Genomic DNA, 24,782 nt, shown 5'->3' with positions numbered 1-24,782 from the left:
CAGAGTTTGTCTACTCCAGCTTTACTTTCACGTATACTGAGAAGATAAATTAAGCACAATTTATCTCACAGTAGATACACAAAGATATCAATGTAAAAAAAGATAAAAATCTTTGAAATGTACCTCTGGCATTGTCGTTTTTGGAATTACTACTGTATATTGTTGAGGGTCTGAAATTGCAAACCTCTTACTCAAATTTTCATGCTCTAGTACCAACATACACTGCAAATAGAACCATCCTGTCCATGAATACTGACATCCCCAAATCAGGTCTATAGTCTAACTTCAAGCATCCCATTCATGTATAATTTATCAAAGCCATTACCATTGTGGTGAAACGACTATTGTTTTGAAATGATATACTGAAGAAAATGTCATTATCAAGGATTTTCATTGAGTGAATGAAGAATTGAGCAGTAGTCTATTAATGTATTGCCATTGATTTATTCTGTGATGTGCCCTGAATTCTGGTCCACAAAAGCCTTTGTAAAATCCACTGTATCTATTAGTGCAATTAGCCAATATAACTACTCTACAGGGCATGGCTCATTTTGTTTCCCTTTTTGCTTTTAGTACAGACTGCTGCAGATAACATCTGGGCTATCGGAGCGCAGACTTTCAGATGCAGTGTCAATAGGAAAACATTATATTGGGTTAGACAGGCCTGATTCTCTTCTGAATAGGGATTCACCACTGTCTTCATAACAAACAGCACAGAGAGGACATCCAGAAACTCAACTCAAGTCACATTATTTCTTCCCGTGTGTTAAACACTCAGAATGTTGAACACCTGACAATTATTCACTGCTAGAAACTAAAAGAAAAAACTTCAGACAGTCAGAAACCAGGTTGGCTATTAAAGTAATATTTCCATTTACAAATTAAAAACAAAACTTTTGTATAGCTCACCTGCCGTCTGCTTTACTGAAGCATACAGTAAGTTGGCTCTTTTAGTTACTCCAAATAAGGCAAGTCAGTAATGGAACAATGAATAACTAACGATTCTGCATCTGCATTCATCTGACAAAATAATTCCTGCTATATCACTTACTTGGTTTAATAATGCCATAACAGTAGATGTTTTTTATTTCGGAAATACCTTTTGCTTTGCCTTGACATTTATCTAGCAGCAGGAGACCATTATCCTGTGACAATGTTCTATTCCAATGACATTAACTCTTAATTATAACCCAGATTCCAGGTTGGAACTGAGGAAAGGAAACCTGACTGGCCATTGGAATGTATATTAATTATCTAGAAAATCCTCATACCACAGCAGTGCTATATTCAGACTGATTATCCTTGCAGTTCTCAAAAGAAATGAGGACTCCATGGGAAAATGGTAACAAGTTCTTTTTTGTTTTGTTTAATAACAAAACAAATGAATTAGATTAGCAATAACAACCTTAGCCCATGGCATTTCTGGGGAATTAATGAGCAACTGGCATTTATGGCCTGAGGCAAAACTCTTCCAGAGTTAGGTACTTAAATAAGTGGCCTAATTTTCAGTGGTAGTTGTGCTCCTACAGGTGAGACCAAGAGGAAGCATCTAGAAGAAAAAAAAGAACATTTTTAAAAAATTGTTATTCAGTTAAAAATAAAAAAGCCTGTTTGCTCACAAAACAGAGGTACCACACAATTCTGCACCATTACCATTTCTGTTCAGTATAAACTCAGGACTCAAGTCGCAAGAATGATACAGCTCGGGACTTACTTGCACTTTTTTAAACTGTAATCTCTTTGGAACAGGGATTGTGTCTTCCTATAAATTTAGAAAGTACCTAGCCCATTTTGGGTTCCACTGCAACAACCTGTTGTGTTTCTTTGCACATTAATTGCTATATGCACTACATGTGATCCTAGACAGTGCTAATGTGCACATCCATGTCTATGTCCATGTCATTCGCACCATCCTCAAATGTATTCTAAAAGAAACAAATCCAATTAGGCGGACATACAAAAAGATTGTATTTGGTTTCCTGTGCAATATGTACACAGGAAGCATCTTATTTAAAAAATAAAACAGGCTGTATTTTAGGGAAAGGCTGGTTCTACAAATACTTCAGCAAACTGAATAGCAAGGATTAGTATATTAAATGAAGCCAATTCTATCTTCTTCTAGGATATTATGGTTTCAAAAAGTATTGTGTGGAGAGGCTGCCATTTGTTTTGGTCAAACCAAACTATCACTCAGAAAAGCTATTAAAACTTTCTTGGCTGTGCCCCTAGAAAGCCCTGTCATTTCTCTGTGGGGGAAAAAATGATGTTTTAGATCGTATAACTCATCTTGCCATAAAAAGCCCAACAACTTCCACATTCAAGATAAAACAATGTGCATTGTCTCTAGAGAATCTAAATTCTGTGACACCATCTTACCTAAATCCAATGGCTAAATCCCAGGTAGCTTCTTTCATCATGAATTTGCTGCATCCTCCTATGAAAGGGCTAAATTACGAAAGGCCATTATTACAAAATTCCTGTATTTCCAGGAATCCCAATGGCCTGGATTTTGAAGGCCTGATAAAGGATTTTATACAATTGCGAGGAAGCTAACTAGTCTGCCCAGGTATTGCTATTGTCTGAGAACAGTATGTGATCATAGATACAATGTATGGGCTGCAATAACAATAGACATAGCAGTGAGAGGTGAGGAATGAGAACCCTTTACTCTGAAATTCCTGGCTTTTGTAGGATTAAGTCAAAATCTTAACATTACTTTTACTCGGGTATATTTTTTAGTGCATTTAATATTTTTCTACAATGATCAGCATTGTTTCATGCTCAGACTAGCAGTAAATGAGGTTGGTACTGTTAAAGATACATCCGAGTTTGGATGCCAGAGGTTAAGTTACCTCACTTGCATCCAAAGATCCCTTCTACGTTGAATGTTTTTTCTTTTAATATCCCTTTGACTTTAAGCTGGGACCTTGGTGAAATTGAGAGAAGGCCAGGATCTAGCAATCTGTGATAACAGATATTTCTAGAGGTGGGGCTTGAATATTTTTTTTTGACCAATGGTGTGAGACATGGGAGTCTGGAATAATCACCCTAATCATGCCTCATATTAATTTGAGCTGTAAGGATGAAATAGCTTTTCCCAAACTGAATATTCTGTGCCTAAAAATAACCCAGAACCAAAATCAAGAGAATAGATTTATTTTCTTAAAGCATGCATTCCATATTACTAATAATTACAGCACTAACCCCATGTCTGTCTTTTTAGTTACTGTAATTGATGGGAGTACTCAGTCTGAAGAATGGACACTTCTTTTTTTCTTTTATATTTTTGAAGTTATTGCAGGATTATATTAAATGTCATGGTAAATAATATAATTTACACTGCAGGCTTTTTAAGTATTCAGAATACAGGCTTTTAGAAAAACAGATTTTAAAAACCCTTTGCACTTAGTGAAATGAATAAAGTGCCAGTTAAAGACAGCGGGAACCTGACCTCTGCAATGTTCCTATGTTCCAAAGTCATGACAAAATGGATTCAAACCAGGCAACAGGATTCTAAGACCCAGCAGCCTCTCTCCAGTTTGTGTGTCCATCTGGCAAGGTCATACCAGCAGCAGTGACCCAAAAGATCGTTAGCTTGCACATTCTTAAAAGGGAGCATGTGGCTCTAAAGCATCATTGCATGTCTGTGCAGAAGCTTGGCAGAATTCCAGGAAGGGGAACTAATGTTACGTAGTGTTTTGTTCCTGCTGGCTGTCTACTGTGATCCTGCTGATCACCTGGAACAGCCTTCCTGCTGCCTCTCTTCACCTGCTGACTGCCTGGTGCTGCCCTCCCACTGTACCTTCCAAATGCTCATTGCCTAATGTGGCTGCCTTGACCAGACGTTAAGAATTTACTTCCAAAACAGACCAATTATTTTTTTAAACTTTTTTCACCAGGACCAGGGATGAAGGGGACCCTTTTCATTAGATTTTTAGAGCACGGCCAGTATGAAATCCCCATATGCATCCCTGCCTCCAAAGCATGCATGGGAAATTATGTTCATTAAAAAACTTTTCATAATGACATCCTTGCTATCAAAATGCTCAGGGATGATTGACCTTGGCATCCAGGATTAAGGCAGCATTATTTTTCTTGATTATCAGCAGCAGAATAGTGGTGAAATTATAAAGCCATTGAGAGGATTAATACAGCCTTGATCTCTCTCTCCTGGCTCTTTATCTCAAGTGATTAAAATTCTCCAGGAAAAAAAATGGTCATGTAGCATACGCCTGCTGCCATGGATAGATACTGTATCAGCTCCATGCATCAGCTCCCCATGACAGCCAGCGCAAAGGTTAATTATGCATGCTGTATATAGTTTTAATCACTTTAATCAGAGCACAGTTACGCTCCATCCCAGGCTATAACTTTTCTACAAGCAGGAGAAGCACTTCAAGCCTGGAAATGTTTGTTTAAGGGCGGGGCTGAGGGGGTGGAAAAGAAATTTGGTACATTAACCACAGACAACACAGAGACCGTGAAAGCTGTCAGCTGAACAACAAGACTAAGCCTAGGCTTCTGTCCATGAATGGAGGCAGGATGGCTACGGGTGATCAAAAAAGGGGTTAGAGTCTTTCTCCAGTTTAGAGTTAAAACCAGACAGCAGCTCACTGACTGAAAATCCGAAACAAAAGCACCTTCTTAACAAGGGGTTTTACAAACAGTAGCCCTCTCTCCACCTCCAATTCTGCTTGTTCCAGCAATGTAAAAGGGAAATAAGGGAAATAATTGCATAGTAGCAGAGAGAGAGAGAAAACTAACTGTTATGATATTACAAAAGTCAGAGTCCCCTGATCTGACATTAGAACAATGGATTCTTTTTTAAAACTTCTGCTATGATTATTATAGGCCCTATTCGGTATTCCTGGCTCACATCTTACTCAGACAAATCTTTCATTTATGGGTGTTTTCCTGGAGTGGGGAATAAGGAGTATTTATTTATTAAAGAACGTTAATCCCTGTGATAAGGGGAGGAAGTGCCATTCTTGGAATACAGAAGGAAGAGACAAATCTGCATTAGTTTCCCCCAGAAAAAAATGGAAGTATTGTTCAGATTTAACTAGAACATCTTCAAGATGCTAGGGAGAGGGGAGCATCCAGAGTTCTCAGCAGCAACTAGGGTTGCCAACTTTCCAGTGTTTCAAAACCAGACACTACATGCCCCCCCGTCACTCACTTCCCCCCACCCCCATCGCTCACCCTCCCCCCAAAGTTGTTCACGCTCCCCTCCCTTGAGACTCACGTGCTGCCTGCTGAGCTGGGCTGGGAGGTGCTGATGCAGAGCCTGTCTGCCCAGCTGGGGCATGGCAGGGCAGAGGGGGGATCGGTCCCTGGAGCATGGGGCTGCAGAGAGCTGGGGCCCTGAGAGGCTGAGAAGCCAGGATGGGCTGTTATGGTGGTGAGCCCAGCTGCTGGCCCCACTCCTCAAACGCCGTGCACTGGCAGGATCCCTTCTTATCCAGCAGCAGCAGCTGCTCTTCCCACCCTCCCAGCGGCAGAGTCCGATTGCAGTTACTGTGGTAACCGGACTTTTAGTGTCTGGTCAGCAGTACTGACCGGATGCTGCACAGGTCCCCTTTCAACCAGACTTTCCAGTCGAAAACCGGACACCTGGCAACCCTAGCAGCAATTGATATACATGATGCAACACAGAAGTGTGAAAGCAGCGTTGCCACTTCTAATAGTATGTTCTCTAGGCCAAATTTATCCTCATCACAAGGCTCATTGACATCACAATGCAGCATTGCAATGCAAAGGGCATGATGCTATATCTGCAAGATTTAATTTTCAGGATGCTTTACCTTTATATTGCAAAGTGGGATTCCAGGACCACTAGCTGGCCCTAAATAAGCACTATACTGCAAAGAGAAAAAAACAAGCTAGGATAGGTGATGTGGACTCAAGCCCCTCTCTCTTTGTTTTATCAGGCAAGCAGAACCCTTAAACATTAATTTGTTTCCTTTTATTTCATTTCATCCTACAAATTCTTCATGGTTTAAAGAATCAAACTGGCTATCAGCAGGAGAACATAAAAAAGTGTGTGAAGAGAATTTATTTCTTTTGATTTATTTTTAAATCCACCCATCTGTGAGGAAATTTCCAGAATTACATAATAAACCCAAATATCCAAAATATGTAATCCTTCCAAAGGAGGACTTTTCCTCCATCCAGTAAAACCCACTCAATCCACCTAATTTGATTCTCAAAGGTACTGCTGGGTCTGAAATCTCCTGCTTTTGCCAATTCCAAATCTTACTGTGGATGTTGCTACATAAGTGACCAAACTACATTTTGATTCCTGTTATTTCTGCTTTTTTCTTTATATGTGAGCCCCATACACTTTTCTTTTTCTGGAAATTAAATACTAGATAAGGATTCAAATCAGGAACCTTGAATCTGAATCCCTTTACAATTGGAGGAAGGTGGATTAAAAGTCAAAACCTTGGTCATTTTTTATCTTATGTTTCTGCTCTGGTTCCAAAACAGGAAAATGTTATTTTCTGTCTCAGAAATTGCTGAAATCTCATTAATATGACTCTTCTTGTAAGATTCTGTCATTCAAGATGGCAGAACTTCATTTCACAAGATTTCCATCACATTGGGGCAAAATCTCAGGAGAAGAGCGTAAGAGACTTCAGCACTATCAAATCTGAACTGAAATCTAGTTGAGTGCCAGCTTTGAGGTAGACAATAACCCATACCCTCCTCTAAACCTTATCTGGATCCAAACATTGCCTCTTTGGCCTTTCTCTAGTTCATTCCAGTCTTTTCATGAGGTAACATCACATAAGAAATCCAGTTTAAATAACCAGGGTCGGCAACTGGAGAGCAAAGGTACATCACAATGAAATTTGAGATTGGAAAAGCAGGGTATTTCTGACCAAGTACTTAAGGCACTAGCCTGGGACTCCAGCGATCCATCTAGGTTCAATTAAAGCAGGGGTCTCAGACTCAAATGACCCAGAGGGCCGCATGAGGACTAGTGCATTGGCCCGAGGGCCGCATCACTGACACGCCCCCTTGCTGCCCCTGGCCCCACCCCCAATCCACCCCTTCCATGAGGCCCCGCCCCTGCCCTGTCTCTTCTCCACCTCCTCCCCTAAGCGTGCAGCTCCCCGCTCCTCCCCCCTCCCTCCTGGAAAGTGCTAAGCGCCACCAACAAGTGTTTCGTGTAGTGAATTTGTACACTCAGTAATGCACCTCACTCAAAGGACAAAACACGCACTTAGATTTACTGCCTAAGGCTCTGGGAGGGAGTTTGGGTGGGGGAGGGGGTCTGGAGTGCAGGCTCTGTGCTCGGTGCAGGCTCCAGGCTGCGGCAGCGGGTGGGGGTGCAGGCTTTGGGACAGAGTTTGGGGATAGGAGGGGGTGCAGGGGTGAGGGCTGTGGGGCTGAGGGTGAGGGGTTTGAGGCATTGGAGAGGCTCGGGGCATTGGAGAGTCTCAGGACTAGGGCAGAAGGGCAGGGGAAGGGCAGCCTGCCCTGGCCCTAGTGCAGGGGGGCGCTAGGACCCTGCGGCAGCAGGTGATGCCGGAAGCCGGCATAGCGGAGGAGTGGAGTCAGCATGAGCTCCCGGGCAGGCTCCCGGGCGGTGAGGGGGCAGCAAGTGGGGGCCGGGAGACACTGGGGGGAGGCGCGTGGGGGCGGCAGGTGGGGCCAGGGGAGAGACCCGGCCCCAAACATTGGGGAGCAGCGCGCGGGGAGCTTAGGCACAGAAAATAACTCGGGGAGGGGGGCAGGGGTGAGGGGAGTTTGGCGGCGACAGAAAGTAACTGGGGGAGCTCCGCGGGCCGCAGGGAAGAGCTCTGAGGGCCGCATGCGGCCCACGGGCTGCATGTTTGAGACCCCTGAATTAAAGGCTCTGCCAGAGACTCCCTGTGTGATCTTAGCAGATCACTTAATCTCTCAGTGCCTCACTTTGTCACAGTAAAATGGGGATAATATGACTTGTCTCCCACCCTTTGTACATCTAGGTCTATTTAGATTGTAAGCTCTTTGAGGCAGGGGCTGTCTCTTATTATGTGTTTGCACAGCACCTAGCACAATGGGACTGTGATTTTGATTGGGGACTTTAGACACTACTGTAAACATGTAGTAGTACTGTTGTAATTTCCCTCCACACCTTTTTTGCCAACCACAGGTATATGATATAGCTCATTAAACTATAGGACACAAAGCAGGAAAAACACACCCCACCTACCCCATCCCACAAGTACCACAGAGAAAGAGAAACAGAACTCCTGTCAAACTTCCCTCCACACCATGCTGCCCATAACTGCTGAGGACTGCAAGTGAGGAGTTCTTTGGGAGTGCCCATGGGTCTGGAACTCATGCAGTGGTTCAAACATTTCAACAACTGCCCCATCAGAACACAGCTCCATTAACCTTTTGGACACACAGTGATGGGTTGGACCTGCCCCCCAATCCAGGATGCCACCTGGAGTTTCACTGAGCCTCTCCAGCTCCACCAGTCTGGATTCCCTCTCCCTGTTCTACTGAATTAGGCTCTCCGACCTCTTGTAATACACACACACACACACACACAGAGATAGGGCCACACTCAGCTGCGGACACAGACACACCCAGCACTCACATGCCCATCCCTTTTGGGAGATAAACCCAAAAGTATATGGTTTTGCACTGTATAGAAAAATCTGCACAACACAAACTCATAAAATTTCACCTCTTCCTCAATTGGAAGAGAGATGCACAACTTCTTTCCCCTCCCAGTGATAAATTACATAAACTGGGTTTAATACTAAATAAAACACATTTTATTAACTATAAAAGGCAGATTTTAAGTGGTTAAAGAGATAGCAAACAGAACAAACCAGCTTACTAAGCAAATAAAACAAAAGATGCAAACTAAGCTTGATTCACTAAAGAAGCAGGTTACAAAATGTAATTTCTCACCCTAAATGTTGAATTTAGGCAGGATACAGGGTTTCTGTAGCTCAGAGTTCCAATTATTTTCTTAGAGACTGGAGCCCTGTCTCAGTCTTGACTCACCCCTGCCTTTCACTTCAGGTTGGTTTCTTTGTCCCTTCAGGTTCTCTCAGCAGTCCTTCTTCTTGGGTAGGCCATGGAGGAGAGTCTGGAATGCCTTCCCTCCTAGCCTTAAATAGAATTTACATAAGGCAGGAAGCCTTTTGTTTCCCAAACTTGACCTTCCCCTTCTGTGAGTGGAAAATTACTAGAAGTCCAAGATAGTGTTTTGTACCAGGTGGCAGGACCACCTGACCTAGTACTGTCACAGCTAGTCCCAAGGACTCTCAGGAAGGAGAGAGATGAGTATCTTCACAGTCCTGTTGTTTCTTCCTAACATACCATCCAGCCCAGTCTGACTTTTTCATTGCTATACCTGAAGGACTAGTTGTGGGTGACACCCAAAGAAGCACATTTGAAATACAGATACATGGCCAATATTCCTAACTCTAGATACAGAAATGATATCAGCCTACGAATTGAATAATCACATTCAGTAAATCATAACCTTTCCAATGATATCTTACATGAGCCATCTTGCATAAAGTATATCTCAGTTATGTCATATCCATATCATAAGCATATATTCATAAAGAATACGGAGTGTAACATCACACACACTTCAAAGACCCTCTTTTCAATCAAACATTTGGGGAGGAGGAAGGGTATACGGTGTAACAGGAATCTAATGTTCATTATTGGTTGGTGAGTCAGAATTATATGGGCATATTATTTTATAATCTGTGGTGACTATTTTAATCACTGAGCTTTAACTGTTGTAAAAGCACTCAGAGCTCTGGATGTAATCATAACTGCAATAAACCTCAAGAAAGAGAAAAAAATAAATATAAGGGAACCTTATTTATTTAAATTTGTAAAGCAACTATTCATTGATCTACTTAGGCTGATTGAAAACTCCATTAAACCAGGTGGAAAAAAAATACACCAGAGAGACGGCTACTTTTCCAGAATCAGCTCAATTTCTAAATGGAGAAATATTTGTAGCAAATTTTTGCATCCTAATTTACATGTTCCCAAGTTTGCAAAATGTCCAAACAATTAGAGCAATTTTATTAAATGTCAGAAATGTATGAGTAAATTTCATGCATACACACACATATTATATTAGGATGACTGAAAATTTGATTGCAAATTGTCACGTTACTTTTTAAATGTCAAACTAGATTGGTTGGTTCATAAGTCACCTGGGCATTATTTCTATTACCCTGAATGACTTAGCCTACTCCATGTATTTTAAGGATTATTAGAAACAATTTTGACTCATTTTTTTTAAAATGGAGTGGCTGCATTTGTGTGTTCTCACTAACCTACTCTTCTATGGACTGCTCCCAACAACTGCTGCCCTTCTTGATGATGTTGACACTTCAGGTTAGCCCTCCATGCTGGCTGGACAGTGAGTTGAAGGGATGTTGGGACATATGGAAATCATCATTTAATCCTATCACTTATAGAGGAGAAATCAGTGTGCATATTGCACAAGTGATTCATGCCCCCGTCATACCTGGTGTGTGTTTCTGGGTATAGTATAAAATAGATTATAAATATGGGTATAAATGTCTAAGTGTTGTGTTATCTCTTCCATGTTTTCTCTCCACAAGCCAAAAAATAACTAAAGATTGGTGACAATGTTATTTCTGAGAAAGAGATCCAATGCTCAACACTACAAAATTTAGAAATCTCAAGTCAGAAGTGCATTTTGAAAGCCAATCTGAGAAACATCCAGAGCCTTGGAAGTCTATAAGGAAGTGAAAACTGAGCAAAACAAACTGGTAAAATGTTGCACAAAAAAGTTAGCCCCTTTCCAGATCTCCCAACAGTTCCAAGTTTCACAGGACTGTCCTGCTTTGATCTCCTAGGCCCAACCACCCCTCCAGCTCTATCTATGAAGAGATGGCTGGGCCAAATTGAGTGGCATTGCAACATTGTGTGCTAGGTCGCAATGCCAATTAAATTTGGTCTGTCTGCCTCTCTGTCTCCATCTACAGAGGGGCAGATGGGCCAAATCTGAGTGGCACTGTGTCCCGCTTTAGCCACTTTAAATGTTGGGAGATATGCCTCCCTCTACCTGGCCCTGATTTTATACTGCAGAATTTTAGGGTATTTTTCAGAAATCTGAGCTCTCTCTCTCTAGAACGCAATAAACTCCTCCATACAGCAAACACTAAACATGCCTGCATTAAGAAACACAGAAAACATTCTAAAGGAAAGCATGACTTTTTCCCCAATCTCCCCAAAAGACTCACCAATAACTTTTGTTTGCTTCATGAGCATGTACGAAGTCTCAACAGTGACAGAGCTACTGAATGAGCGTGCAGTTTTACAAGCTATGCCTGGTTGGAAAAGCAAGTGACAAGAATACTAGGAAAGGACTGTCCACAATCCAAAATCACATTCATCACAGGATGACAGCCAATTGCTAAATGGTCTAAAACAAATCCAAAAGATACATTTTGAAAATGTACTATCATGGGGACAATAAACCCTGCCTAGCATTTTTAATATCAATTTTAATAGCATTTTACTTTTCTTACCACTAGGAATAAAATGAACTAAAAAAAAAGTGCAGAAGGCATTGTGCTATGATAGCTTTTTATTTTACTTGAAAACTTGCGCAAACCACAATCTCTCTCTTTAAGCAGAGAGATGGTCTTTTGGGCAGACTTTTCTACATGCCCATACACATCTGAGCTTCTCAGTGAGGAAAACCAGAGAAAATCTTTGTTCCACAACGTTACACGTTGCTGTCTATTTCCTTTGTTTAAAAAAGTAAAATTCCCTACAGCATGAATTCCAGAAACAGAACAAGTCACAATTAGCATGATCCTAGTCACTAATGACAAAAGTCAATAGACTTCAGATTTCCCTTTCTACCGGCTACTCACATGCACCTGATAGCATCATTTATTTTTTATTTGCAGATCATGGACACTGCAGACTTTACTTTTTCATCTTGCTGCATTAGGTAACAGAGGCAAATAATGTAGGTACAGTTGTTTCTTGCTCCTTCAGGGGAAGGTGGTGTTCAAAGAGGATTCCAGATCCTACCAGAAGAAGCATAACACATCAATTGCAGATAATATGCTGAATTAGGTGAATAGCAAAACTGAAGGTCTTTAGGGAATCTATATACACTTCTTTCACATATACGTATCATTATGGATCCTCCTAATTGAAAAGTGAAATGCAGCAGACAACAGCATCGATCATTACCTTTATAATAATGTGATAACCCATTTTATTGTTCTGAAAGCCAAATATATTCATTAAAGCAGCATAAATTACAATATGATTAAAATTGAACGTGTGTTATTCTGCATAAATGAGAGCTTTGTTGGGTCTTTGTACTGGCTGTGTTCTAGCAGGAGGATAGGATATTATTTGGTATTTGTACCTCTATTGAGTTTTTAATTCGTATAACAGTAATGTAAATTAAGTCTAAAAAAAACAGTGAGCCATTAATTGGGTGTCACCAACACTATAAAGTCAACTTTGATAATGCCGTCCTCTCTCTTTGTCTCTTCTTTAATAAAATGTATTTTCCTTATGTAGACAGTTTTAATCTCCTTACACTGAAGATTTTGCTCAACAGTATTTAATAACCCCAGTGTTATCAAGGGACTCATCCTCTCTGTACAGATACCATTTATTGGAATAAATTATATGGCAAATTTTTCAGAATCAGTGATTGTTGACAGGCTTGTTTACTGTTCATTAATAAACAATAAAGGTTATCATTCCTGCTGGATAATACTGAGGTTACTTGATTACATCTATGTCTAATTACTGTAAATGACCTATAACTCACCAGACTTCTGGGCATTTATTCTGAACTTTGCACAGAATGCAGCAGCAATCCTTCATCGTGGCAGCTAAATATGTCAGGATTAACATTCTGCTAAACATTCAAATAGAAATTACACTAGAGTTGGAAAAAGGGGGTTTATGAGAGGTTTTATGCAATCTGTGTATTCTGATCAGCTCTGGGAAGATATAAAGGATAAATATCATCTCCTAGCAGACTATTACTTATCTCCCAGTTAAGCGAAAACCCTGCTAATGCCATGGAAAAGCAGTAAGAGAAGTATAAGTCTTTTTACAGAAACAAACACCAGGGTATATGAGAAAATTTTACAGTATATTGAAATCTTTCTATATTTTGTCCTCATTTAAACTGAAATTGTTAGAAAAATTCTACAAATGCCAAAACAGAAGTTACACACAAGTGAAATCATCTTTACCCCAGTTTTATCAGTTCATTTGACACATAGCTAACATACTTTTTTGTGGATTTTCACTTATGAACTGTAAATATCAGTGCTTAATTCTTTATTAATTCCTGTTCGTTTACAGGCCCCTTTAATAAATAACAATGCTTTTTATACGTATCTTCACATTTTTTTCTGCCTCCCACAATTGAACTCATAGGAATTTTGCTGGTGGTGGCAGTAGACCATGAATTTGCTCTGATATATTCCTAAGCTTTCTTCCACCATACCTACAACCTGATTATCCACTGACTCGTACAGTAGATAACTGGGTCTATGTCCTTTGCATAACTTTTACACCACCACCTACCAATGTACCTACATCTCTTGCATGAGGCCAGTTCAGACAATGTTGCCACTTCAGAAGGGATATGATTAAATGTTGGTGCGATGTTTACTGCTCATGCTCCAGTGCCATGTGATGTCAAGTACCAACTGCAGCACATTAACAAGCAGCTCTGGAGTGATAATTTGCATCTGTTAGGGAATCAAAGATTTTTCTTCTTCTATTTTAAAGGAAATCTCCAACACTGTTCCCCTAACTCCTTCCATGAATATGTAAGCAGAGTCAGGATGAGCTCTACTCTGACATCTGGTGGTGAATTATGGAGAGTGTGGAAAAGAATTTCAGGAGCTGATTGTGTTTGCATAGGCACACCCACCCTGCCTGGCATAGCCCACGGCAGCCTGGGATGATTGCTTTGGCAGCTGTGGGATCCCCAGTTTCTTTGTTGTTGGGGCGGGAGGAGTGGAGTGTTGTCACCCTGATTGTGTGGATGAGGAACTGTGAAACTGCTTTGTGACAGAGAGTCTCACCATCAATTGAGTGCTAGACAAGGGAGTGGGCTCCTTGTGTGAGCTAGAAGCATCAATTGCACCTCCTCCTCTCTCCACTGTTGAATACCAGAGCTGATTTTTTATTCCATTAAGAATCTAAGTTACAGGTTCCTGAGCTGAACTCACTAAGAGCTGAAATCACTAAAGAGCTGTGCTAACTAGTGTGGGAGCCTGAAGCTATATTGTGGAGCAGAGCAGCTGGCAGAGCGGAGCAGTTTGTGGGACGGTTGGAGTGCCCACGGAGTGAGCGGAGCTGAGCAGTTTGCAGGGACGGCTGGAGCGGATCACAGGATGGCTGGTGGAGCAGAGCAGCTGGCAGAGTGGAGCGGAGCGGAGAAGTTCGTGGGGAAGGCGGAAGCAGAATCCCACAGAGAGGCAGGGCAGTCGGCCCCGGACCACGTAAGGTGCCCCTTTCTACCCAGGCTGGCGGGAGGGAAAACCCCTGCAGATAGACTCTTGAACTCTGGGGCTGCACTGACCTGGGACAGAGACTTTTGGGACTGTGGGTGATCTTTGGGTTGCTGGACTCTAGGGACATTTGGGGTATTGGACTTTGGAGTCTTGGGGTGATTTTGGGGTTGCTGGACTCAAGAGCGCAGGGAAGAGAACACAGCCCAATTTCCTGGAGTGGGTCTTTGCTCATGGTTTGGTCTATGAATTCTAGTTGAGGTGTTTTCCCAATTTAATGCTATGTTGTTTATCTCATGTTATTAAACATTTTCTGCTACACTGAGACTCTGTGCTTGCGAGAGGGGAAGTATTGCCTCTTCGAGGCTCCCAGGGGTGTGTGTAAGATTTTCCCAGGTCACTGGGTGGGGGCTCGAGCTGGTTTTGCATTACGTTGTAGGGAAGGGACCAGGGGTGGCTCTAGGCATTTTGCCGCCCCAAGCACGGCAGGCAGGCTGCCTTCAGCGGCTTGCCTGTGGAGGGTCTGCCGGTCCCACAGCTTTGGCGGACTTCCCGCAGGACTCTCCGCAGTCATGCCGCTGAAGGCAGCCTGCCTGCTGGCCTCGCAGCACCGGCAGAGTGCCCCCCGCGGCTTGCCACCCCAAGCACACGCTTGGCGTGCTGGGGCCTGGAGCCGCCCCTGGAAGGGACCCCTATGTATTGAACCTGGCCCTTGCTGCTATCAATTCGGCCTGGCAGAAGGGTTACAAATACACATACAATTTCTAGATTCATTACTTGTTCCCTCTTCTGGCCTTAGATACTTTGCAGCTGTCTGACATAGGAGTTTGTGGCAGATGCATGGAGGAATCAGACTGCACATTAAGGACCTTACCCAGCAAGCTGTCCCATATGTGCCAACGCCTCATTGATTTCAAGGCTTTTAAGGACGTCTTGTTCCCTCAGGACTGCATTAAAAAAAATCTCAGGCCTTTTGGTAGTGTCAGCGTTGGGAGTGCAAAGGCCAGGGGTGCTAAGCCTTTGAAATGGAACAGAACTAAAAAGGAATACGGAGGTGGGTCCTGTCTAGGCAGGCCACAAAGTATAAAGAATTTTTGATTTCCACAGTCTGGATTCACTTAAAGTGGGTGATATTTTTCTGATTTTTAGAGAGAGAGGGGAAGAGAGATAAATAGAGAGTTTAATTTTCCCAAATCTCAAAACAAAGAAAAAAAGCTACAGATGTGGGACATGTGGAGGGGAGTTAGGGTAAGAGGGAAATCTCAGTATTATTTTTCCATTGTACACAGGTATGCATACAGTGTGAATTCAATATCTCCTGTACTGAGGCACTACAAATATACCCTGCACTTGCAGGGGATGCACTCTGATGTGATGGCATCCCTAGTCAACTATGATCCCACTATTTAAATTCAGAGCTTTTGGGGCTGCACCAAAATGGGCTGCAGAGTGCCCCGAAAAGGTAAGTGCTCCTGAAATGCCGCAATCCAACCTTAAGAATTTAATCTGCCAGGAACTGAGATAACATGAAAAAAGCAAGACTAGAGGAACCCAGCTATTGTTAACCACATATCTCTAATGGGACCCTTCACATTTGCTGAACAAGATGCACAGTGATGTAGTTGACATTCTTCTAGCCACATCTTCATGATGGTTATTACCTAGAAACTTGAATTTCTCTTTCAAGAAACAATTATTCAAATAATATTTCCAAGCCCTTCTCAAAAATAAACTACTTTTGTTTAAAAATCACTAATTTTGGTTGCAGGAGGAACCTGGCATCCCAGGTTAGGCAAGTGTGACAGAATGTACCCGTGTCCATTATTGTAATAATCTTTGTACAAAGTAGGCCTTGAGAGGTATCATATGAAAACTCATAATTTCCTGGTCATTATTGTCCCGGTAAAAGACACATGGCAACATTGTGTGAAAAGTTAGAAGATTCCATCATATGGTGTTACTAAGGGCTTGTCTATACTGACAATTTACAGCACTGCAACTTTCTTGCTCAGGGGTGTGAAAAAACACCAGTTCCAGCACAGCAAGTTTCAGCTCTGTAAAGTGCCAGTGTAGACAGTGCACCAGTGCTGGGAGCTGCGCCCCTTGTGGAGGTGTTTTTTTTAAGAGCGCTGCGCTCCTCCGCGATTACACAAGCCATATTAAAGCGCTGCCAGTGTAGACTAGCCCTAAAACATGTTCCAAGTCTGGGGAGTGGCCAAACCAGTTCCTCAAAGACATACAGCAAACTGACTCCTCAGCCAGATGAAAACAAGGTCAATGAGCCTGTGACACTGCACCCCATATTCTTCATAGTGATATTAGTATGATATAATTATGATGTATTTTATGCAAGGCATGTGAGGTGTCATTGGAAAGGTTATGATTTGCTGAATATGATTATCCTATTTGTATGCATGTATCATTTTTGTATCTGAAGTTAGGAATACTGACTACGTATCTATATTTCAAATGTTTACACCTGGGGAACACCCACCAGACAAGATGTTCTCAGCCTAGATAGTGGGTGGGGAGGGGCCACTAGAGAGAGCAATAGGCCTTAGGAGATGCTTATCTCTCCTGGGGAGCCTTCCAAGTAATGGCTGCTTTAATCTGTTTGCTATCACTTATAATCTATCTTTTGTAGTTAATAAACTTGTTTTTGCTTTATCTAAAACCAGTGTGTGGGAATCACAACTCGGGGCAGAAAGCTGTTGCATATTCCCCTCCACATTGAGGGAGGGAGCAAATTTCATGAGCTTACACTGTACAGTTCCCTGTGCAGTGCAAGATGGTATAATTTTGGGCTAATACTCCAGAAGGGGTGCATGCCTTAGGAACTGGGAGGTGCCCTCGCTGGAGCCTTCCCATACAGGGGCTGGTCAGAGTGTCTGCATGTAACTGCAGCTTGGTGCGTCTATCTGTATGTGTGCTGGTGAAAGTGTAGACTGGAGCCTGGAGAGGGCTTGGTGGCTTGTCACAGCAGTATAGTGTAAAAGGGAGCCCTGGCTGGTGGGTCAGGGGAACTCAGTGGTACCCCAGTTCTAGGTGACACCCCAAGGGGAACCAGTCACAGGGCCATTACCTGTGAAGTGGCTATGCTTTAGAAGGAAAGGGGGCAGTGGGGGAAAAAATCTACATCTTAGCAAAGAAACAGCATGGAATTCCTGGCCCCTATCTGCCTTTTGCTATGCTCCTAGATGGAAATACTTCTCAAAGGGAAGACGGGACTATAAAAAGAAGGGGCAGACACGCCCATGTACCCCTCCTCCTCATTCTCTCTCTCTCCATCGATTTACTGTACCAGAAGGAACAAAGGGAGCAGCCATTCAACTGGGAAAGCGGCCCTGGTGCAAGAAGTTTGGCCAATAAGACTATTGATAGCATACAGTGAGAAAAAACTTTGCTTTGATTTTAACTTAGTTTGTTAAGGTGGGCACTAGCTGCACTTTACCTTTATTTTTCTTGTAATCATTTCTGACTTTTACACCTCATTACCTGTATTCACTTAAAATCTATCTTTTTGTGGTTAATAAACTTGTTTTATTGTTTTATCTAATCCAATGTATTTGAACTGAAGTGTCTGGGAAACTCCCTTTGGGATAAAAGAATATGTGCATATCATTTCTATTAATAAAATGATGGACTTTCCATAAGCTTGTTTTGTCCAGGAGAGGGCTGGGCAGTACAAGACACATTTCTGGGGGGAAATGTGGGACTAGGGGTGTGTTGAGATCACCCTGCAGTATAAGCAGATAAGATCCTAGGTGTGGCTGGCTGCAGCTCACACACAGACCAAGCTGAGGGTGACTTGCATGCTGGAGGCTGTTTGTGAGCAGGCCGGAATTGGAGACTACAGTGACAAAGCAGCATAAAGGGCACGCAAGGTCAAGAGTGACATAAGCACTCACTGGTCAAGATAGGACCCTGGGTATGTCACAGCAGGTTCCCAACCTGATCATTGAGACATGCATTTTGCTCCTCCATTTCTTACCCAGCGCTGCTAAGCACAACCTTAAATACAAGCACATGGGCCTCTGTGAGACTATCACTGTTTGGTCATTTGAAGTGACCCATCTGAGGAGAGCTTGAAAAAGTAATGGTTACTGAAGTCATGCTTCAAAAGCCCAAATGTGTGATGACACCAGTTAACCTGCACCGCTGATGCACCAAAGACAAACCCAGGTCTTGCAAAGCATCATGTAGAGCACTGCTGAGAGGCCAGACTCTCCCAAGCTTGGTAACTAGGTATATTGTTCTCCATTTTGTGTTATAGTCATTGACTGCATCTTCCGCTCAAACATCTTAACTTTGCACTGAAAACCTTAGCATTTCAGCAGCTCCCTTGAACTGTTTTTTCAAAGCAGATTTCCCCTTTTACACAGGGACGGAATAAACACAAACTCTTCTAATTCACTAATCAGGACAGATAATTACATCCCCTTTAATTGTTTTCTTTTCTCAGCTTAGGTTCATGATGATGGGAAATGGTAAAATTAGTCCAGAAGCCATCTGAAGTTTGCTGATTAAAGCCTTAATTGATTCAGAATGTTTTACAAATCAGTCTCTGTGAATTACTTCAGGATCATGATGATATCTTGTAAAGAAGCATTCACAAAAAATTATAAATAATAATCACACGTTGAATGAGCACCAAGTTAACATAAATCCATCCTTATATAAATGACCAAATTCTCTCCAGAAAAGCACTAAAAACACTAGCTTTAAGGATTATTTTCACATTTCTTATTCACTTACAGTTTTGTGACACCATAGCAGTAGGTGGTAAACTGAGGATCATGCAAGAAACAGAAAACACCTTGCAACAGTCAATTACCTCAACCAAACGAGAGTAAAACTCAATATACTCCAAATGACCCTCCCTGTTCATGAGAGCAGATTGATTTAGGAGGAGACTTATCTCTAATAACCCCTTTAAAAGTCAGCTTCCTTACAAAGGCTTCTCATCCTTTCCTGAAATGACTGACAGCTTCTGAGTGGACTGCATACAATGTCTTCTTTAAACAAATGTTACTGCTCTCCATCTTTTGCAAGGCTCATAAAGCTGATATATTTACAATTGCTGTGCCTGATAGCAGCAATGCATCCAGAGCTATAAGTGCTTCTCTGATGCAGCACATTTCCATCCTCTCACCTCCAGACAAGATCTGAATTCTTCAGTGGTATTTTATGTCATCTATCATGCAGTGTTGATCAGCTTTACAAATCTGCATGGGCAGTTAGCCAGGATTCTTTTTTAAAACATGGATTACACAGGTCCCAAGGAGATCAAAGATAAAAAGGAGAAGAGCCTTACACTGTTACTCTTAAAGGCTCATCAAAGTGAGTAACTACAGAACTAAACATAAGCACTCCTTCCATTTGTGGACGTCAGAGTTAGTACACAACTACTTTAATGCATGCCTCCCTTCTTTCTGCACTGCTCATGCAATTCAATTCAACTCTATTTCCATTCTAAAACTGATATTTCAGTACCCGTGTCTGCACTGACACCACGTAATACATATTGCTGTGTCATTCTTCTAATAAAATAAACCTAGCTCCCATCTGATTTTTCAAAAACCACCATGTTTCACAGAATACACTATTCTTAATAGCATATATAGTCTGTAAAACTCTTAGTTTTCCTACTTCTACATGCCTGAAATCATTCTAAAGGTGCTAAACAGAGCAAAACTGTAGAAGTGATTGACTGCAGTCCAGTGTTTTTTTCAAAGACTACTACTACTATTACACAAAGGTGGTCTATGCAGAAAGTTTTACTCGTGTGGTGTGTATAGTCATTCATAAACCTTCCTATAAATCACATAACTCGTGCAGGTTAATCCCATTTTGTTTGCAATGCTCTTATTAAAATATGATTGGCAAGTGTTCACATCACACATTACTGATCTAAATGATAGTTCACTTGTGATGAATATTTTCAGAATATTGTCCCATTAAAGATAACCATTTTTGACAAATCTAATATCTATAACTGTAATACAGAGATTAGTTTTGAACTTCCAGCCCTACTGATAGATCATGAAACTAGTATAAATGCTGCAGTCAGAGACTGAAAGTCACCAAGATTGCTTACAACATTAACATGAAACAAACGAATTATCAGTCCCATATGAAACTCTAACACAGGATGACTACCTAATTAAAATCTTATCCTTTAAAGAATTCAATAAAGATTTGTCAGTTGACTTCAGAAATCTCTGTTTTAAAGGCACAGTACCCCTTTTCAGATAGCATCTTTACTGGATGTAAAGTACTGAAAGGTAGTGTAGAGAAATTATTATAGTCACCTCTAAAGAAACTGTGCATGCAAAGGTTCATATAGAGAATTGCCTGGGCCATAATAGCAGCATGTTCATGGTCTATGTATTTTGAGTTTTACTGAACACAACCAGTTTTAAAAATATTTTGACAAAATTAAGCACTCCCTCTCTTAACAGGCATTTACAATAGAAAGGTGAAGAGCAAAATATACAATCTACCTACATTTTGCTAGAAATGCCCTAACACAATTCACTTGTAGCTTCTGGTCACTCCTCCACTTGGAAGTTATGTAGTCATTCCAGACTTGTGAAAACAGGTGTTAACAGAGCTCACGACCTGGGGCCTGCTTGCTCTCTTCCTGGGGCCTGCTTGCTCTCCCCAATAAGGCTCAGAGGCTTCAGGGTTGTGCAACACCCATGTCTTTATTTACTGAAAGTTGTCCCGCAACCAGTGTCCATCTATATACAAACTTTACAGGCAGAGTCAGCCTTCGGCTAGGCAGCCTCCAGCTCCCACCCTGACTGATTTCTCCCTTACTGCCCCCTGTCTTCTGACTCCCTCCCAGCCTTTATAGCCCTTGGCTTGTCAGGCCAGCAGGTGTTGCCAATCCTCAGGCCGGCATCAGGCCTTTCCATCAGCCCCAATCTGTTTCCCTTGATTGGAGCTGACCAGGCAGGGGTTAATTAGGTGGTTTTGCACCAGCACCCTGCTACAACAGGCTATTATTCCATTCCCTTTCCCACCTTTCTCTGCACACACTCACGTATATATACACACACACACACACACACACACACACACATGCCTTTCATTGCCACCATAATTAAGGGTCTGTCACTTTTTCCATTATAAACTCCCTTTGAAAGCATTTGTAACAGCCTTTTAGAAAAGATTTATTTATGAATGTACACTGATAGATGGAATTTTTAAAACAACAAGAAGAAATAAATAGCCCAGATACTTTATCGACCATATGTGCAACACAGGTGATGGCAGGATATCAGCAACATTCCAATCTATAACCAAAATATATAATTGTCCCAGAGTAATTTATCAAAATAAATTCTGCATTATATTTGAAATAGGAATTCAGCAGACATTATGAAGTCCAAAGAGGTCTGCCTGATTCAATAATTTTTCTCTGCATTAGCCTATGAAGTGCAAATTGCCTTCTCCATCAATGAACATAATATCTGATTTCTCATCCACAGTTTAATCAAAGGTGGTGTTTCTGACCTTCTCTCATCTTGTCTAATACAACTGTTTGTTTTGTTGGCAACACAGACAATATCACTAGTTTAGTTTCTGAAGTACCCAAGCCCTTTACCACTCCATCGTAACAGTTTAAACTATATAATAGAAAACATTTAATATCTTTTCACAAAAACTAGTGGATAGCAGATAATCAAAAGTTCTAGCATGCCTCCTTTATAGTGTTTGGAATTTAATATAATTTATGAGGGGTTCAGGTTTTATGCACAAACTTAAATCTGGAATTTACCAATTCATATTTAACTTTATTAAGATTTCTTTAACAAGCCACATAAATATAAGGCAAAGCCACATGCACCCAGAGAGAGTCCACTGAACTTTCACATTGCATTGTTGTGATTGACCGCTCATACTAAGTGCTTTTCCCAATTTATTAATTGAAGATACTCTTCTTCCAGCCCAAACATTCAATTAATACCTTTTCATGGTTGTACTCTCACCTCAGTATGTGCATTTTCAGTTAGCATCAATCTGACTTATGTTTTTGTATCTGAATGAGAACAGTCCCCTTTTTGTCTGACTTGAGACACATTAGTATTCCATCAGACTACATGCCAGGAGTCCTGCAAACGCTCATATGAGTAGTCCTTACCCAGGTCTGTAATCCCATCCAAGCCAAAGAAACCACTAATCTAAGAAAGAACTATTCACACAAATGTTTGCAGAACCAGTCTCCTAATATCTATAATGTAAAAATCTAAAAAGTGCGTAGCTCAAATTATATTTTCCACCATATTGATCAAAAGACAAATGCTCCATTCAAATAAAGATCTTATAAAAGGAGATACTTTCCTGGGTCCACATATTGAATTTAAACTCTTTCAAATTGATGAGGCATAGTTATTCCATCATTTTGTTCTGGGTGATAGCTATTTTGCTCATCTGTTCAATAGCTCAATGTCAAAACTTCAATGTATTTTTTAAAGGAGAATTAAATCATCACTATCATTAGGTCCTTCACATCGTGAGACCAGTAATGGAGCCCATAGAAGGCACTGTTAAATGCTAACCTCAGTTACAATACTGAACTCCACAGAATTGATTAGGTTCTACCAGTGCAACTGAAAGCAAAATTGAGTGTATCTGTTACTTACGATGAATTGCATTTCGCAAAACTAAACCTGATCTACACAGTTGGAAAATATAGGAATTATGCCCTATCTTAAGACAACATTAATATAGTACTCCTGAGTCATGGCAACTACCTATAACATATCAATCTGGTAAGTAAGTCACTAACCTTCTTACAGGACTCATTAGTAATAACAATTGGAATGCACTTATGTAAATATTTAGGAAGGACTACAATTTTATTAAGATTGATTCAAGCAATTAAGGAGATTGGAAGATAGAAATTTTGGAAACTTCTCATTCTAATACAAGGGATAGTACGTTATTTTGAAATAGCTGCAGGACATATTTATACACATCAATTCCTACATATCTTATGGTATAGGCTGTTAATTTTAAAGAAGGGCATAAGAAGCAGAATCTTAAATCCAAAGAGTGGCACCAAATATTTGGTTAGTTTCCAAAATCCTACTCAAATTATTTTCATAGCTGGAAATTTACCAGATGTCTTCAGAGCAAAGGAACATAATATTGTCAAAGATCAACATATTGCTTTTGCATGTTTTTATGGATAAAGTTTTTTTTTTAATGGGAAACAAATTCTCACTCCTTTCTCTTTTAAATCTATGTTATTTCATGGCTGTTTTCCATTTGCAGTGAAAGGTGGAGTTTGCCTTTTCGCAGCTAAATTGGAGTGGTAATCATCTGTTTAAACAGTCCATTCCTCAGAAACATGCCTGCTACATTCACTAGGACTGGACTAATAAAGAATGTTTGATTCATTTTTTTTAGTACAGTTTTTTAAATACTTGTATACTACAAATACTTCAATTTGTCAGGGCAAATGCAAACACATAACTCTAAGCAGTGTGACTAGAAATAAATATTATTTGAATAGAAAAACAGAATTGTGGATCAAATTTACCAGAGATATTGCCATAAATGAAATAATATTCATTTAGTTGAAGAAACAATACATTTTAGATTTTTGACACAACAATGGACTTACAAAATGTGCAACAAAATTTAGATAAGGAGAAGAATTCTCTAAAAAAGAGAAATCTTAAATTATTAAACAAACCAATTACTTCCAGTCAAACAAAAGGTAATAAATGATAAACACACAATACACTTACATGAGTCTTCACAATAAATCCCATGGCTTTTTACAGTTCAGCCACAGATTAGATAGGCCAGTATGAAGATGAGATCAATACTGTAATAATACATGGTTGAAATATACGCAACCATGCAAAATCGTTTTGTCTGAAAGCAGGACATCAGTCAGAACCTGATTGATAGTCACGACATTCACAACAAAGAAGCCATAAGGCTTCAACTTTCAAAAGCAACTGCATTAAACACAATGTGAAGCCTCTTTTGCAGACTCTCATTGTAGCTTATATATATAATTGTGCAGGACACAGTATGTTGGAATTCATTTCCTTTCAGCCTCTCTCTTCTTTCTATCAAAGTTCTGTCTCTTCTAAATTTCCAATCTAAAAATCTAAAAAAGGCAGTGCATGCCTAGTTAAAATAAAATGGCCGAAATAGCCTTTTCTTATTGTGACACAAGATTTCCCATATTAAAATTAAAATACACTCAATAGTAATTCTTGGCTGTGCTGCAGAAGC

General features: G+C 40.8%; 1 protein-coding gene and 1 long non-coding RNA gene across 23 annotated transcripts in view; both read right to left on the bottom strand.

Annotated features, from left to right (window-relative positions):
• Positions 1–24,782, bottom strand: part of SDK1 (sidekick cell adhesion molecule 1) — a 664,468-nt gene that overhangs the window by 233,051 nt on the left and 406,635 nt on the right. Inside the window, exon 2 of one of the 22 annotated variants that reach the window (XM_044979070.1) lies at positions 11,892–12,050. The exons of 19 other annotated variants lie outside the window; for them this stretch is intronic. In XM_044979070.1, coding sequence (XP_044835005.1) covers positions 11,892–11,910 — 19 coding nt within the window. In that variant the 5' untranslated portion in view covers positions 11,911–12,050. The remainder of the gene's footprint in view (positions 1–11,891; positions 12,051–24,782) is intronic. 2 more of the 22 variants (XM_044979071.1, XM_044979073.1) reach the window with 2 other exon arrangements.
• LOC123343746 lies at positions 1,416–5,665 on the bottom strand. Its single transcript, XR_006572340.1, has 3 exons — positions 5,246–5,665; positions 2,377–2,445; positions 1,416–1,549 (listed from the first exon to the last, which is right to left on the bottom strand). It is a non-coding gene; the product is annotated as an uncharacterized LOC123343746 (long non-coding RNA).

Source organism: Mauremys mutica, chromosome 11, assembly GCF_020497125.1.
Source record: "Mauremys mutica isolate MM-2020 ecotype Southern chromosome 11, ASM2049712v1, whole genome shotgun sequence".
NCBI classification, from domain to species: Eukaryota; Metazoa; Chordata; order Testudines; family Geoemydidae; genus Mauremys; species Mauremys mutica.
This window is presented reverse-complemented; position numbering and strand designations above follow the sequence as displayed.